Source organism: Glycine max, chromosome 15 (genome assembly GCF_000004515.6).
Source record: "Glycine max cultivar Williams 82 chromosome 15, Glycine_max_v4.0, whole genome shotgun sequence".
Taxonomy (NCBI): Eukaryota; Viridiplantae; Streptophyta; class Magnoliopsida; order Fabales; family Fabaceae; genus Glycine; species Glycine max.
Window position 1 is genome coordinate 37,398,722 of NC_038251.2, and position 17,855 is coordinate 37,416,576.

At 36.9% G+C, this 17,855-nt stretch overlaps 1 protein-coding gene and 1 non-coding gene across 2 annotated transcripts; one reads left to right on the top strand and one right to left on the bottom strand.

Moving 5' to 3' along the window:
- Positions 1–871: 871 nt before the first annotated feature.
- LOC112999698 (small nucleolar RNA R71) lies at positions 872–978 on the bottom strand. Its single transcript, XR_003264907.1, has one exon. It is a non-coding gene; the product is annotated as a small nucleolar RNA R71 (small nucleolar RNA).
- Positions 979–9,214: 8,236 nt separating this feature from the next.
- On the top strand, positions 9,215–10,323 carry LOC100800510 (uncharacterized). The gene has a single exon (XM_003546608.4). It carries the CDS (start codon positions 9,652–9,654, stop codon positions 10,063–10,065), a length of 414 nt encoding a protein of 137 aa, XP_003546656.1. The 5' UTR covers positions 9,215–9,651; the 3' UTR covers positions 10,066–10,323.
- Positions 10,324–17,855: the final 7,532 nt, after the last annotated feature.

Sequence of the window (17,855 nt, forward strand, 5' to 3'; positions counted from 1 at the left end):
GGGCTAAGTATGAGTCCACTTATCTTTGTACATATTATATTAGGATTTCATTATTTTTGGGCCTTGTATTTAGGGCTCCATAGTGTAGGGAGGGTACCCTAGTAATGTAGGATTTTGCCTGAAATTTTTTGTGCTATCTTCTCATCATTTTATAAGGTTGCTCACAAAATTTCAAGTCATTTGGATATCATTTGAGGGTAGTTGTAGTTCAAACCTACACCTTTATTTACATGACAAGGCAACTAGTTGTGCATGCTGAATGTAGTGTATGACTAAAGGCAATCCATCTGATTTACAACCCTTTGATCCTGAGAGAGATAGGACATTTCATAGATTAGTTAGGCATCATTTTATACCTTTTGATCATCCTGAGCATTCCATTACTGGTGAATCTGTGCATTCTGTTATTGGTGATTTTGATCATCCTGATTTTGAGCATTATAATTTTGAGCATTCTGATTCTGAGCATTCTGATTTTGAACATTCTGAGAACATGACACAACCTCCACCCCGTGAGAGGACTCTAAGGGAAATGGCTGCACCTGATTTCACCTACGAAAGCTTGTGCATCCAATACCCTGATGAGGATGTCCCATATGTTCTTAAAACTGGACTGATTCATTTGCTTCCAAAGTTTCATGGCCTTGCAGGTGAAGACCCGCACAAACATTTGAAGGAATTTCATATTGTCTGCTCCACCATGAAACCCCCAGATGTCCAAGAGGACCACATATTTCTGAAGGTTTTTCCTCATTCTGTAAAGGGAGTGGCAAAGGACTGGCTGTATTACCTTGCTCCAAGGTCCATCACGAGCTGGGATGACCTTAAGAGAGTATTCTTAGAAAACAATTTCCCTGCTTCTAGGACCACAACCATCAGGAAGGATATCTCAGGTATTAGACAAATCAGTGGAGAGAGCCTGTATGAATACTGGGAGAGATTTAAAAAACTATGTGCCAGTTGCCCTCACCATCAGATTTCTGAGCAGCTGCTTCTCCAATATTTTTATGAAGGACTCAGTAATATGGAGAGAAGTATGATAGATGCTGCCAGTGGTGGAGCCCTTGGAGACATGACTCCTGCTAAAGCCAGAAATTTAATTGAGAAGATGGCTTCCAACTCCCAGCAGTTTAGCGCTAGAAATGATGCTATAGTCATTAGAGGAGTGCATGAGGTAGCTACAAACTCAGCTGCATCATCTGAAACTAAGAAGCTTGAAGGCAAACTAGATGCAATGGTTAACTTGGTAACCCAGCTGGCCTTGAACCAGAAATCTGTACTTGTCGCAAGGGTCTGTGGTTTGTGCTCCTCTACTGACCACCATACAGACCTTTGCCCTTCCATGCAGCAACCTGGAGCAATTGAGCAGCCCGAAGCTTATGCTGCAAACATTTACAATAGACCTCCTCAACCTCAGCAGCAAAATCAACCACAACAGAACAATTATGACCTCTCCAGCAACAAATACAACCCTGGATGGAGGAATCACCCTAATCTCAGATGGTCTAGCCCTCAGCAACAACAACAGCAGCCTGCTCCTTCCTTCCAAAATGTTGTTGGCCCAAGCAGACCATACATTCCTCCACCAATCCAACAACAACAACAGCCCCAGAAACAGCCAACAGTTGAGGCTCCTCCGCAACCTTCCCTCGAAGAACTTGTGAGGCAAAATGACCATGCAGAACATGCAGTTTCAACAAGAGACCAGAGCCTCCATTTAGAGCTTAACCAATCAGATGGGACAATTGGCTACACAATTAAATCAACAACAGTCCCAGAATTCTGACAAGCTGTCTTCTCAAACTGTCCAAAATCCCAAAAATGTCAGTGCCATTTCATTGAGGTCGGGAAAGCAGTGTCAAGGACCTCAACCCGTAGCACCTTCCTCATCTGCAAATGAACCTGCTAAACTTTACTCTACTCCAGAAAAAGGTGATGACAAAAATTTACCTAACAATTTCTGTGCAGGTGAATCTTTCTTTGGTAATTCTGATTTGCAGAAGCAGCACATCCCTCCTCTTCCATTCCCTCCATGAGCAGTTTCCAACAAAAAATTAGAAGAAGAAGAGAAAGAGATCTTGGAAACATTTAGAAAAGTAGAGGTAAACATACCTCTGCTGGATGCAATTAAGCAAATTCCAAGATATGCTAAATTCTTGAAGGAGTTGTGCACTAATAAGCGGAAGCTTAAAGGAAGTGAACGAATTAGCATGGGCAGAAATGTCTCCGCATTGATTGGTAAATCTGTTCCCCAAATTCCTAAAAAATGTAAAGATCCAGGTACATTCAGCATACCTTTCATTATAGGGAATAGTAAGTTACCAAAAAGGACCATTTTCCCCTACCATTCATTGACCAGATGCTTGAGCGCCTGGCAGGTAAATCTCACTACTATTTCCTTGATGGTTTTTCTGGTTATATGCAAATTACTATTGCTCCTGAGGATCAGGAAAAGACCACATTCACCTGCCCCTTCGGCACATTTGCCTATAAGAAGATGCCTTTCGGCCTGTGCAATGCCCCAGGTACCTTCCAGCGGTGCATGATTAGTATTTTCAGTGATCTCTTAGAAAATTGCATAGAGGTGTTTATGGATGATTTCACTGTATATGGATCCTCTTTTGATGGTTGTTTGGATAGTTTGGAAAAAGTTTTGAATATATGCATTGTAACTAACCTTGTTCTAAATTTTGAAAAATGTCATTTTATGGTTGAGCAAGGTATAGTTTTAGGCCACATTATTTCCAATAAGGGTATTGAAGTAGATCCTGCAAAAATTTCTGTTATTTCAAAATTGCCTTACCCCTCTTGTGTGCGAGAGGTGCGATCTTTTCTTGGTCATGCAGGATTCTACAGGTGCTTTATAAGGGATTTTAGCAAAGTATCCCTTCCACTCTCCAACTTGTTGCAAAAAGAGGTGGAGTTTGACTTTAATGACAGATGCAAAGAGGCTTTTGATTGCCTCAAAAAAGCGCTGACTACCACCCTCATCATCCAGGCACCCGATTGGACATCCCCTTTTGAGCTTATGTGTGATGCATCAAATTATGCATTGGGGGTTGTCCTTGCTCAGAAAATTGATAAATTGCCCAGGGTGATATACTATGCTTCTAGGACTTTAGATGCTGCCCAAGCGAATTATACTACTACTGAGAAAGAGCTTCTAGCCATAGTTTTTGCTCTTGAAAAATTTCGATCTTATTTGCTTGGTACCTGCATTATTGTTTATACTGACCATGCAGCTCTAAAGTACTTGTTGAAGAAGGCTGATTCTAAGCCTAGATTGATCCGATGGATGCTCTGGCTCCAAGAGTTTGACTTGGAGATCCGTGATATGAGCGGAGCACAAAATTTAGTTGCTGATCATTTGAGTCGGATTGAACGTGTAACGGATGCAGATTCACCCATTCGGGATGATTTCCCGGATGATCATTTGTATATATTGTATAGTATTTCTGACTCTTTTTCTACTCCCTGGTTTGCCAACATTGTCAATTATTTAGTTGCTTCTATTTTTCCTCCCTTAGCATCTAAGGCCCAAAAAGATAAAATTAAAAGTGATGCTAAGCATTTTATTTGGGATGACCCCTACTTGTGGAAATTGTGCAGTGATCAGGTCATTAGACGGTGCATTCCAGATCATGAAACTGACTCAGTCCTGCAGTTCTGTCATTCTTCCGCACTGGGAGGTCATCTAGGTGTTCAAAGGATAGCTCGCAAAGTGCTTGATTGTGGTTTTTATTGGCCCACCATCTTTAAAGATGCATGGAAGATCTGCAGCACTTGTGAGCAGTGTCAGAGAGCAGGAAATACACTTACATGGCGAAAATAAATGCCTCAGCAACCTATGCTATTCTGTGAGGTGTTTGATGTCTGGGGTATAGATTTTATGGGCCCTTTTCCTGTCTCTTTTGGTTATGTTTACATTCTCCTTGCAGTTGACTATGTTTCAAAATGGGTGGAAACCAAGCCCATTAGAACTAATGGTGCTAAAGTTGTTGCAGATTTTGTCAGGTTTAATCTGTTTTGCAGGTTTGGAGTACCTAAAGAAATTGTTAGTGATCAAGGAACCCATTTTTGCAATAGAACAATGCATACCCTGCTTAAGAAGTACGGGGTGGTACACAGGGTATCCACACCATACCACCCCCAGACCAATGGACAGGCAGGGAGAAGAGAATTTTAGAGAAGATTGAGCAGCCAAGCAGGAAAGATTGGAGTACCAGGCTTGATGATGCTCTCTAGGCACATCGGACTGCCTACAAAGCACCCATAGGAATGTCTCCTTATTGGGTTGTCTTTGGAAAGGCATGTCATCTTCCAGTGGAAATTGAGCACAAAGCATACTGGGCAGTGAAGACTTGCAACTTAAGGGCTAACTGGTGTATGTGGTGCCTAATCACGTATTGATAACGCTAAGTTGATTTTCGCTTAGTCAATTGAAATAGGGTTGGATTAAGTGGTTAACTGTTAGGGATGAATTCTCCATAACCCAGTATAAGAGAATGGCTTTCTGAATCAGAGGAAACAACCCATTTTTAATATTATTAGTTTCGTATTCCAGTTTACTTGTTCTGCTCCTTAAATCACAAAACAAACAACCCACCCCCCCCCCCCCCAATCGTTACTGTTACTGCAAGTATATTATGAACATTTGGTTTATCATTGCTCATTGGTAAACGACCTAGGATCACTTCCTAGTTACTGCATTTTCATGTTTATTTGATTCGGGTACGGCCTCGATCACTAGGAAAGAGGTTTTTAGACCTTATCCTACTCTAACATACCCAACACCATTAATATATATGTTTTTATTCTTTTTACAGATGTTGAGGGAAGAAGCCTAGAGTTTCAAGAACCTCTAGATTTGAGGTCAAATCCTTTTCAAGGGGAAGGGATGATGTAATCCTACCCCCCAAGGGCATTGGATAGAAGAATCCAATAAGATTGGGCCAAAGATGTAGGAGAAGGCCCTAGGGTTCTCATGAGCCTTAAGGTAAATTTTGGGCCCAAGGGCTAAGTATGAGCCCACTTATCTTTGTACATATTATATTAGGACTTCATTATTTTTGGGCCTTGTATTTAGGGTTCCATAGTGTAGGGAGGGTACCCTAGTAATGTAGGATTTTTCAGCCTTTGTATTTTAGGGCACCTAGACTAGTTTTTGTATTAGGGGTAGTTTTGTAATTTCACATGCTTTAAGTGCACTATTTGATGTGTGTGTTGGGAGAGAAATTTAATTGAATTGGGAGAAGCCCAATCCAATTAAATTTTGGACCAACCTAAGGGGGAGGTGAGCATTTGCTTGCTACACCCCATTGCCACATCATATAGTCACACTTCGTCCATGTCCTTCATGTTTTACATGCCTCATGACACCTAACCATACTTAGTGGAGAATCTTAGATTTGATCTTGGATTAGTAGTCTGAACCATATATGAAATTCACTAATTATAATTAGTGAAATTTTGGCTCCACAAATTAAAATTCAAGTGAAATTTGAATAGAAATAAAAAATTTCCTCCAATTTTCTGTGACACTTAGGCTATAAATAGAGGCATTATGTGTTCATTTTGCAACTGTGATCATTTGAGAAATTAGAAGTCAAGCATTCTCCCTCTTCTCTCTCTCAAAATTATTTCCCCACTCTCCCTCTCCCTCCACTCATCTTCTCCGACGTTCAAGCTCTTATCCATGCATCTAGACATATATGTAGTCTTTGAAACTGTGGAGGAGATCTAGGTATTGGAATGCAATTAATTTGAACCCTTGATCCTTCATTAGTTATACACAACTCCCGAGTGTAGTCCCATATCCTTGCATATTGTAGTTTTATGCTACCTTTAACCATTGATCGGGGCACCCCATAGTCTTCTCTTATATGTTCATGTGCCTTAACATGTGTAATTTGGATGAGACCTTAACTTATCAACCAATTTTTATACAACCCATTTCATTGTAGCTTGCTTGTTTTTGAAGACCCTACTCCAAATATGCTCCTCCACAAAGGTCTTCACTTGAAAGCTTTTTGTAACATTGGTCCATGTTAAGTAAATTCATGGACATCCCTTTTGTTTGCAGCGTGTTCTAGCTCCAATGGTATCATTTTTAGGCCACATGAGATCCCTGCTATGATATATGGTATACTCTCTTACATCTTCTATAAAAAATTTGATAGTCTTAAACTCCATCACAACCTCCAAGTGAACTTTTCCAAAATGGCTTTTAGCATTGTAATGAGGATACGCAATCTTTTTATTGGTGTCCTCTTCATTGTCATTGCTGGGTAAAGACTCAAATTCTTTAAACTGGTAATTATCATTGCTTGTGTCACTTGACCCCTTCCATCATCTTCATCTGGAGACTCATAAACATACTCAGGATCAATTTCTTCAAGATCAGACAAGTCATCAACTTATTCAAGATCAACATCATTATCTACACCATGCAAAACATCACCAAAATCAACCACAATATCAGTAATAAAATCTATTACAGTTTCAAAAAAAAAACTCAATCCCTTACCAGCTTAAGTGTTAACTCCTTTTTCTGATTGATTTAGACCAGCATTGCCTACACCATTGACACCATTATCAACCAAGGTTTCATTCAAAACAACCCCTTATATTAGGCAATAAATCACTTCCAACTTCATCCACAGGTTCTTCAACAATAGGTTTAGCAACAACATGATCAACTCCACCCCGAATGGAATAGACAATCATCTTTATTTCTTTTTCAAAATCAGCACCAACACCTTCATGTACATTCTGAGTAGAATTCTCACAATTAGCCGCATCATTTTTTCCCCAATAACATTTTCAAGCACATCAGCAAGTATGATCTCCAGCATTTCATTCACTACATGTTTAAAGTGTACATGTACATCTTTGGCAACATCAACAAAGCCTATGTTGCACATATCCAACACATCCCAATCATTTTCCAACCTCTGGAAACCACCCTCAAGCCCCTAATTAGGTATTAAATAATAAACTAAACCAAACTTCATTCTCACAATTAGCCGCATCATTTTTTCCCCCAATAACATTTTCAAGCACATCAGCAGGTATGATCTCCAGCATTTCATCCACTACATGTTTAAAGTGTACATGTACATCGTTGGCAACATCAACAAAGCCTATGTTGCACATATCCAACACATCCCAATCATTTTCCAGCCTCTGGAAACCACCTTCAAGCCCTTGATTAGGTATTAAATAATAAACTAAACCAAACTTCATATAGTCTACACAAGCTTTGCACAAGTCGTGCATTGTCCACACATTAATGACATCGATCTCAAACCTTTCCCATATGTAGTATTCACCACTATATACTACAATGCCCCATACGCATTTTGTTCTAGTTTACCCTTGTGGTGCAAAAGAAGATTGATTTCATCACACAATACTTGTAATCGATTACCAGTGTTTCTAAACGTTCTGATTTTTAAATTTAAACATGAAGAGTCACACCTATTGATGTGTAATCGATTACACTATGATAGTAATCGATTACCAGTGACTTATTTTAAAAATTAAATTACCAAAAGTCACAATTCTTAAAGTGATTAGTTTCTGAAGATTTTTCAAAAGTCACAACCTTTAAAGTGACTAGTTTTCAAAAGAGTCACAACTTTTAAAGTGACTAGTTTTCAAAAGAGTCACAACTTTTAAAAAGTGACTAGTTTTGAAGAAATTGCCAAGAGTCAAACTTTTAACTTGAGTCATCAAATGACTATAAATATGTGACCATGGCATGAATTTTAAAGAGAGAACTTTCAGATTTCTTTCATTCATTCAAAGCATTCTTCTAAGAGTTTTTGTTCAATACTTTCTTTATTCAAGAAAAGTTCATTGGCCAAAAACTTGTGCTATTCTTTTTCTTCATTCCCTCTTCCTCTTGTCAGAAGAATTCAAAGGACTAACTGCCTGAGAATTCTTTTGATTCTTCCTTCTCCCTCTTGCCAAAAGATTCAAGGGACTAACCGCCTAAGAATTCTTTGTCTGAACACATTGGAGGGTACATGCTTTGTGGTACAAGTAGAGCGTACATCTACTTGGGTTGTAATACTGAGAATAAGAGAGGGTACATCTCTTGTGGATCAGTTCAAGTAGAGGGTACATCCACTTGTTCAAAGAGAACAAGGGAGAGTACATCTCTTGTGGATCTTTGCTTGTAAAGGATTTTACAAGGTTATTTGAAATCTCAAGAACCGGTGGTTGCTTAGGGACTGGACGTAGGCACGAGTTGTGGCCGAACCAGTATAAATCTTGTGTTTGTCTTTCTTCTTCCCTACACTCTTTATTTTTCCGCTGTGCACTTTTTATTTATGCTTTACTTTTGTCTAAGTTATTATTTTGATTTCTTACTTTCTCATAACTTAGTAATAAAGTCAAATTGAATCTAGTAACATTAAGAAGAATAAGTTTTTTAATTAGTCAAGACCCGTTCATAATTAATTCAACCCCCTTTCTTAATTATTCTGAGGCCACTTGATCCAACAATATTTAGCAACCAGAACTATAATGTTTTTATAACAACCAGAACTAGAATGATATTATACATCTCTAAATCAAATAAACCTTAAATCACGTGCTTAGAGAAATAACTCTCTAAGATATAAATCAACTATTAAAACAATGAAAGGAAAGGGGAAATTTGAGAGAATTATTTTCCAAAAAGAAAAAAGGTTTCATTATTAGAGTGTAAACAGGGTAACTTCTTACTCGCATAACATTGTAAACCTTAAAACATTAAGATCAAAGCAAGAGAGACACTGACTTGAAAACAACAAAGACCCAAACAGCAACGGCTTTCATACCTAGCGCGACACAATAGAGACCCAAACATGAAACAAAGAAACGAAGAAGATAAATTATTACGGACAAAAGAGGGTTGTGTTCTTACCTTGCACGTCACACTAGAACACGAAAATGAAGGCTTCGACTTCAATGGCAGTCCTTCACGGTGGCTATGGAGGTCACCAGAAGTCTTAAAAGGCGGGAAGGCAAACAATGCTCCTTCACGATTGGGTAACAAAGGGAATATTTTGTCTTCACGGAGAAAAAAGAAGTAACAAAGGGTAAACCTTGTGTTCAAGTAAATGATTGAAGTAGTAACAAAGACAAAAATTATAGTAACATTTTCGTCCCTATGAGTCATCGCCTCAGTATCAACCAATGAATGTCATGTAAGCAATTATTTTTTGACATTTTAGTCTTTGCGTGTGTCACGCAGACAAATTTTGTAACATTAACAAATGAAAGTTAGCAATGAGATGAATTTGTCTCACTTTTTACAATTTCAAGAATTAATTTTTATATTTTCATTTTTCAAAAATAAATTTATTAGTGTCACACATTTTTAAGGACAAAAATAATCATTTATCCAAAAAATAAATTGGATGACAAAAATAACAATTCAACTTTTTTTTTTCCTCGGCCTCGTAGCGGATTCCACAAACTCAATCCCAAACCCGTGCCGCGATCCACAGATTTCGCGAAAAATATCACGTGCTGACGACACGGTATCGCAAGTCCACCTTTCCCCAAACCGTCAATTCCAATTCCCACAATCTTAAACCTTCAAATTCTTCACCTTTCCTTCACTTCAGAGAGCGAGTGTGAGACAGACAACAAAACAGAATGGGTGTGGTGGTGATCGACGGCAGCACCGTGCGCGACTTCGTGAACGACGAGGCGGCCTTCGCGAAGAGCGTGGACGAGCAGTTCGGGGTGCTGGACCTCAACAACGACGGCGTCCTCTCGCGCTCGGAGCTCCGCACGGCCTTCGAGTCCATGCGCCTCATCGAGACGCACTTCGGCATCGACGTCGCCACGCCGCCGGATCAGCTCGCGAAGCTCTACGACTCCATCTTCGACAAGTTCGACGGCGACCGGAGCGGCGCCGTCGACCGCCGCGAGTTCCGGGATGAGATGAGGAAGATCATGCTCGCCATCGCCGACGGCCTCGGCTCCTTCCCCATCCGCATGGTCCTCGAGGATGATCCCAATAGTCTTCTTCAGAAAGCTGCAGATCTCGAAGCTTCCAAGACCTGAATCCAAAACGGCGCCGTTTTCGGTTCGGTAAACTTAATAGTAATTGATCGTGCTTTCGTGAGTTCACTTTGTTTTTTTTTTTTTTCCTTAATAAAGGGTTTATGTAGAGAGCGCCCTGACTGTGTTTCGAAGCTGAGGATCTGTTCTGTGTGTAATGTATGTGACACTGTTATTATTATGGAGACTGTTGATCGGTTATGTAATTCTAGGAATAAAGATTAAAGACTCATACCGGTTGCTGATAAAAGAAAAAAAAGAGTTTAAAAAGTTACGGTTAAAGTTTGTTCTTTAAGGTTAATTATTTATTTATTCTTTTTAACTAATGGAATTATGAGATACACTATTTTCATTAGGATGGTAAGGGAATGAGTAAACTTCATAACCAACCAAATTCAATTATATTAAGTTGGATTTTTAAGATATTTGAATAGAATCTAATTCAGTCCAATCATGAATTATTTAAAAAATAATTTTTTAATCCAATTCAGTCATATAATTTAATTTATTATTATGTAAGTTAATTATTAAATATAAAATATATTAATAATTTTTAGTTCACATATTTTATTAAATTATTAAATTAAATTAGTCATAATTTTTTATCTTTTTAAAGTTAGTTTTATCTTTGGGTTGATTTTGTTTATAGTTTTACATGTTATTACCATACTTTATTTTTATCTAAAATTAAGAAAAAATCATATTAACATTAAAATTATTAATTCTATTAATAAAATATTTTTATAATTTGATCTCTTTTGAATATATTTAGTTATTATATATTATAATTTTTTTGGATAAAAACAAATAATTATTCTAAAAAAATTAAAAAAACTTTTTTTTTTAAATATTCAAACTCAATTAATCATACTAGACCCAAAGCATTACACAAGCCCCGATTAGACACGACATGATGAGAATCATGAAACAGGCCAAATACAGTCTAAAGGCCCAAGTGGAGAAGGACGAAGGCCCAAGTGGAGAAGGACAAAGCCCCCGAGTGGAGAAGGATGAAGGCCAAGATTAATTTGAAGGCCCATAATAAATATGTTCTATTTAGTTATAATTTTTATTTATTGTAATTTTGGCCCAAACTGTTTAGAAGGCCCATGTCTATTTTTATCTTTTTGTTTAGCTACACTATAAGTATGGGTTTTTGTTTTGAATAAAAAAAAACTTTTGGCATTTTGATAAAATTTGGTGAGAGTTTCTCTCTGGGTTCCTTGTTGAACCAATTATCAGACTTATCAAGGTAATCCTTGTGGCGTCTACCCAGACTTATCTTCCTTCACTGGAAGTGGCGTCTACCCAGACTTATCTTCCTTCACCGGAAGTGGCGTCTACCCAGACTTATCTTCCTTCACTGGAAGTGGCGTCTACCCTGACTTATCTTCCTTCACTGGAAGTGGCGTCATCCAAATCTCTGTAACCTGTATCAAACGATCCGTTCCTAGTCAGGTTCACATCATCTGGTATCAGAGCTTCGGCTCTTGATACAGGTTCTATCCTATTCTATCCTATCCTATCCTTTTTTTTTTCTTTGTAATTTGTCTAGGTTCGTGTTTTTGTCCTTGTTCTGTTATTTGTTTTCTTGTTTGCGTCTTGTTGCATTCTTGTTTGTGTCTTTGTTTCGTTCTTGTTCTTGTCACGTTTGTGTTCTTGTTTCTAGTGTCTTTCAGACTTTGTGTAAAAAAAAAAATTGTTTGAGTTCTGTTTCAAGTTAAAAAAAAAAGTTGCAGAAATTTTGAAAAAAAAAGAGAAGAAAAGAAGAAAGAGAAAAAAGAGAAAGTGGGTGTTTGATCTTTGAACACGAAATTGAGGCATTTAGAGGTGTTTTTTTTGAAAGAAAATCGTGGAACAAATCCCCTTATCTAGATTCTCCTCTGAATTCTGAGCGTTTTGATATATAGTGGGCCTCAAACAGACAATCGTAGCAAAAGTTATGAGCATTTGAATTTTAGTTGTCATATCTGTTATCTTATCTGTTATCCTATCTGTTATCTTATTTGTTATCATATCTGTTATCCAAATTAAATCTAATTTGTTATCCCAAATCTGATCTATTATCCAAATCAAATCAAATCAAAAAAAATTATCCAAATCAGATTTGTTATCCAAATCTAATCTGTTATCCAAATCAAATCCAATCTGCTATCCAAATCAAGTCCAAGTTGTTATCCCAAATCAAATCTGTTACTCTGATAATTCTATTGTCTTTCCTTTTATTTTATATTACCTTGTGTGTCTAATTCGGTCTATCCAGGAACTTAAGAGGGAGTGAGTGGTAAAAGGCAAGAGTGAAAACATCACACAAAAGCCTATATTGAGTGCGTCAAACACGAGTGAACTACCATTAAAGAGAGAAACACGTGAGTAGAGTGTGGTGAGGTCCTGAATTTTTTAATTTACTGCAAAATTCTTTGTTCCTTAATCATGGCAAGAGCTGGTGACAATGGTGGTGTATATCATCAACTGGATGAATCTCAACGCTTATTTCTGGACGCGTGGACTACACAAATGCAACGTTTGTTGACCAAATCTTCCTTGTTTACTCTTAAACCTCTATCCCCTAGAGAAGTGTGTGATGACCAAATCAGAATGAGAGAAAAGAGAGAACAAGAGAAAGAAAATAGTGAGGCTCCACAAAGGAATATGAAAAAGAAGAGTGATACACCCGAGGAAAAGAGTGATACACAAAAGAGAGAGAGTGATAATTCTAATCAGTTAACTATTTATGTTTCTCCTAGTGTTCAACCCTTATTGCAGGAATTTAAAGATGTCTTTTCCAAGGAGATTCCTCATGGACTGCCACCTTCAAGAAGCATAGAACATCAAGTTGATCTCCTTCTAGAAGCTTCATTGCCTAACAAGCCAACTTACAACAGCAAGCCCCAAGAGACTCAGCATAAGGATGCACAGACCAAAGTTGCGTATGTAAAAAAATTGTATGACAAAGTGAAGGTGCAAATTGCAAAGAAGAATGAAAGCTATGCCAAGCAAGCCCAAAAGAAAAGGAAGGAAGTGGTACTTGAACCCGGTGATGATCTTGGACATTTGAGGACAAATGTTTTCCAAGAAGGAGGGAATGATGAGAATCATGAAACAGGCCAAATACAGTCTAAAGGCCCAAGTGGAGAAGGACAAAGCCCCCGAGTGGAGAAGGATGAAGGCCAAGATTAATTTGAAGGCCCATAATAAATATGTTCTATTTAGTTATAATTTTTATTTATTGTAATTTTGGCCCAAACTGTTTAGAAGGCCCATGTCTATTTTTATCTTTTTGTTTAGCTACACTATAAGTATGGGTTTTTGTTTTGAATAAAAAAAAACTTTTGGCATTTTGATAAAATTTGGTGAGAGTTTCTCTCTGGGTTCCTTGTTGAACCAATTATCAGACTTATCAAGGTAATCCTTGTGGCGTCTACCCAGACTTATCTTCCTTCACTGGAAGTGGCGTCTACCCAGACTTATCTTCCTTCACCGGAAGTGGCGTCTACCCAGACTTATCTTCCTTCACTGGAAGTGGCGTCTACCCTGACTTATCTTCCTTCACTGGAAGTGGCGTCATCCAAACCTTCGTAGCCTGTATCAAACGATCCACTCCTACTCAGGTTCACATCACGACAATAGGGCGGGACGGGGATGGGTATTGTTTCCCCAATCCCCGACTCCCTGACCTGTCCCCATACCCGTACCGGATACCCGACGGGTTTAAAATCCCCGTACCCGTCGGGTATCGGGTATCCCTGACCCCGACCCGTACCTGATTCCAATTAAAAAAAAAATTAAAAATATTAAAAATTTGATTTTTAAAAAAATAAATTGATTGTTAAACATTTATTTTCAACTACTTATATATCATTAAATTTATTATAACATATGTGACTACAAAATTCGTTAAGAAATGAATATTAAATTATGTAAAAATTCTAAAATAAAATTAACTACTAATAAATAAAATAAAGACTAACACATTTGTCTAGCATGATTCCATAATTTTTTAAGGTAAATAAAATACGTCAAATATAAAACAACATAATTCAAATGTTCATTAGTTCAAATTACACCAAATTAGAAATAAATAGAAAATGAAAACAATGTCCATCATCAAAATAACCACCAACTTCACCAAAGATGTCATCAACATTTCTTCTTGAGCGCTCAACCTGATATTTATAAAATCAAACATCATATTTTAGATGTTTCAAATCTTAAAATCACACATCACATTAGTAAATAAGTATAGTTATTACTTTACCGATCAACAATAATGTCTACTAATCTTGCAAACATTGAGTAATGTTACTGACCAAAGATCCACCTATATTTTAAAAAATTTGAAAAATTAGATATGTATAATGATATTAAAAAAATTAGAACAACTAAAAGTGAATATACCTTCATCATCGGATTCAATCTCATCAGTAAAAGTTGATTCTTCAATTGATCTAAAACCTATAAATAATAATTATAAAATAATAAATAACAAGTTATAAGTTTTAAAAATGTAAGCAATTCATAAAGTATCACATAAGCATTCAAAATTTTACCTGCATTCTCTGAATTCCATAACCAACTTTTAGAACACATCAAAGTTTCTAAAGTAGTATAATGAAGTCGGCTACGATGAGGAGTTAATATCTGACCTCCAATACTAAATGCCGATTCAGAAGCTACAGTGGAGATCGGAATAGCTAACACATCCCTTGCAATTGCTTGTAGTGTTGGATACTTTAACTCATTCAATTTCCACCACATTAAGATATCAAAATCTGAACTTCTTGGTAAAACTTCCTCCCCTAAGTAATGATCTAACTCCGTTTTCATAGTTGAGGTTCTTGCCCTTTTCTTTCTTTCAATGTATCTATCATAATCACACAATTTACTCTTTCCATCACTAACCACATCTTGTGATTCAAAAGAACTAGTAGAATCTTGATGCTTTTTGGCTTGATATTCCGAAACCAAATCATAACACAAGTTTCGGATCCTATTAACTTGTGAAAAAAAATCAATGGGATAAATTGATTCAAAGTAAAACTCAAGCAACTCCGTTTTGTATCTTGGATCTAAAACAGTAGCAACTCCCATGATCACATGAATAACACTCCAATAAGAATCAAATTTTTGTAACATCTTTGATGCAATCCAACTCCGTAAGGGCATTGGGTAGAAGACTCCAAGTAGATTGGGCTAGAGATCCAAGGGAAGGCCCTAGGGTTCTCATGAGCCTTAGGGTAGATTTCGAGCCCATGGGCTAAGTATGAGCCCGCTTATCTTTGTAAATATTAGAATAGGTTTTTTCCTTCGTCTGGGCCTTGTATTTTGGTCATTCTAGTAGTATAGGGTTTTAGCCTTGTATTTCGGGGCATTTTGAGTAGTCTTTGTACTAAGGACTTTTTTTTTGTATTTTCATATTTTTTGTCATGGGGGTGAGCTTAGCTATTATAGGGGGTGTGTAGCTAAGTTCTAGCTTCTCATCTCAAGGAGGTGAGCTTAGCTATTAGAGAGGTATGTGTAGCTAAGCTCTAGCTTTTTTAGGAATCTTCTTAAGGAAGCTTCTCAAGGAGGTGAGCTTAGTTATGAGAGGGGTGTGTGTAGCTAAGCTCTAGCTTCTCAAGGAAGTTTTCTCAAAGAAGCTTCTCAAGGAAGTTTTCTCAAGAAAGCTTCTCAAGGAAGCTACCTAGTCTATAAATAGAAGCATGTGTAACACTTGTTGTAACTTTGATGAATGAAAGTCTTATGAGATACACTTCAAAGTTCCACTTCTTTCCCTCTTTTATTCCTTCAATTTCGTGCTCCCCCCTTCTCTCTTTCTTTTCCTCCATTAAAGCATCCTCTTCAAGCTTCTTATCCAAGGCAATTCTTGGTGGTGAAGCTCCTTCTTCCTTGGCTTATTCCCTAGTGGATGGTGCCTCCCCTCTCCTCTTCTCCTTTGCCTTCCGCTGCATCTCCATGGTGAAAAATCACCATTGAAGGACCTCATTGGAGCTCAAAGATCCAGCCTCCATAGAATCTTCACAAGCAAGCTTCCATCAATCTTTTCTGCCATATTTTGAATCACTTCATTAGGGGAATTGACCCATTCAGATAAAGCCATCTTGATCTCACAAATTTGAGGAAAATAAATGTTGGCAGTTGGATATTTTGTACCAGAAATCATTTCTGTAATATCATTAAATATGGCCAACCTCTTACACACTTCCTTTGCAAATTCCCATTGTGAATCACTTGGAAAACAAGAGTATTGAGTTTCACGCTGCTTTAATCTTATCAAAATGGTTCCACACAATACTTTTGAGCCTCCCTCCTCCAATTTTTGTTGATGATACACCATGGTCATCCACCTCCATGCTAGGTGGTTGTTGCATAGGTTCATTATTAGGACCTTCAGCTGTACCGGTAGAACTTTCTACTGGAGTTGGTTGGTGTGAAGATAGCGGAGTAGGATGGTCTGAAGATTGTGAAGTTGGTTGGTGTGAACTAGGTTCTTCAATTTGCATATTTTCAGCCATGGACTTCAACAACAAGCTATTATTTTAAAAACCAAAGCAATTAATACAATACAGATTAAAAAACATGAATAAAATAGTAATCCATCAATTTGCATATTTTCAGCCATGGACTTCAACAACAAGCTATTATTTTAAAAACCAAAGCAATTAATACAATACAGATTAAAAAACATGAATAAAATAGTAATCCATGGCAACTAGTGTAGAGAATAATACTTCAAAACCCTATATAGCAGTAAAAATGTGACAAGAAATAAATCTGATTGAGCTGTCATGTATGTTGTCATGTATTTATGTTGATCTGATTGAGCTACTATTAGTAATTATTACAATGGTTAATGGACTGGACTATTACATGCTGTAATTACATTAAACCAGAAATACCAAATAAAAAAGGGAAAAAAAAGCATTTGACATCTACTACTCCTTTTCCTTCTCTATTTCAAATTCCAAAATTCAAGAACACATTACCCAAGGAATTTCAACTTAAAAGTAACTTTTAAGCTTTAAAAATTATAAAATTACCAAACAACTTTAACTTTAAATTTAAAGCTCCATTCCACATTTTGTTCTTACACCCTTCAGCTGCTATTTCTCTAAGGAATTCCTTGTTTTGCCTTCTTATAAATTTTGGACATGTCCTAAGTCCCTGGACCAATATTTGAGGATTAGCTTTCATGATTTTGGTAGATGTAAGGAGAAGCTAAGTCTAAATGTTTTTCGCTAATATGAAATTTGTGCTACTATTTGGTGCACAACTCTCTAAATTTTGGTGCACAACTCCCTGTGAAAGCTATCAATAAGGTTAGAGAGTTTTATTCTTAACGTGTCTCTAGAGGAAGCATTTGTCCAACCCTGTGAAAGCTATCACAGTTTTATTCCTAAAAGGCTCAAATCCAACCTTTTTTGTTGAGGGTAACGGGTAACCTTTTATTTCTTTAGAGTTACATTTTTAGACACTTTTGCTTTGGTTAAAAAAAGTATTGTAATCATAAGGTAGGAGAAAAAAAATTAAAAAATCCATCTGATTTATTTCAAAATTATAATGTTAGTTTAGATCTCAAAAGAAAATATAGTGTATGTACTGATAATTATAATAATCTTTAAGCCATCATCTAATCATAAATGGATTTATATTATAAGTTTGATGATTTTTATTATAAGTATTTTAAAAATCATATCTGCCATGACAGATCATAGAGATGAATTTTATTATTTTATATTTTTAATTCAATTAATTTTTTTATAAATAAGAGTTTTTATTAATAAATTATTTAA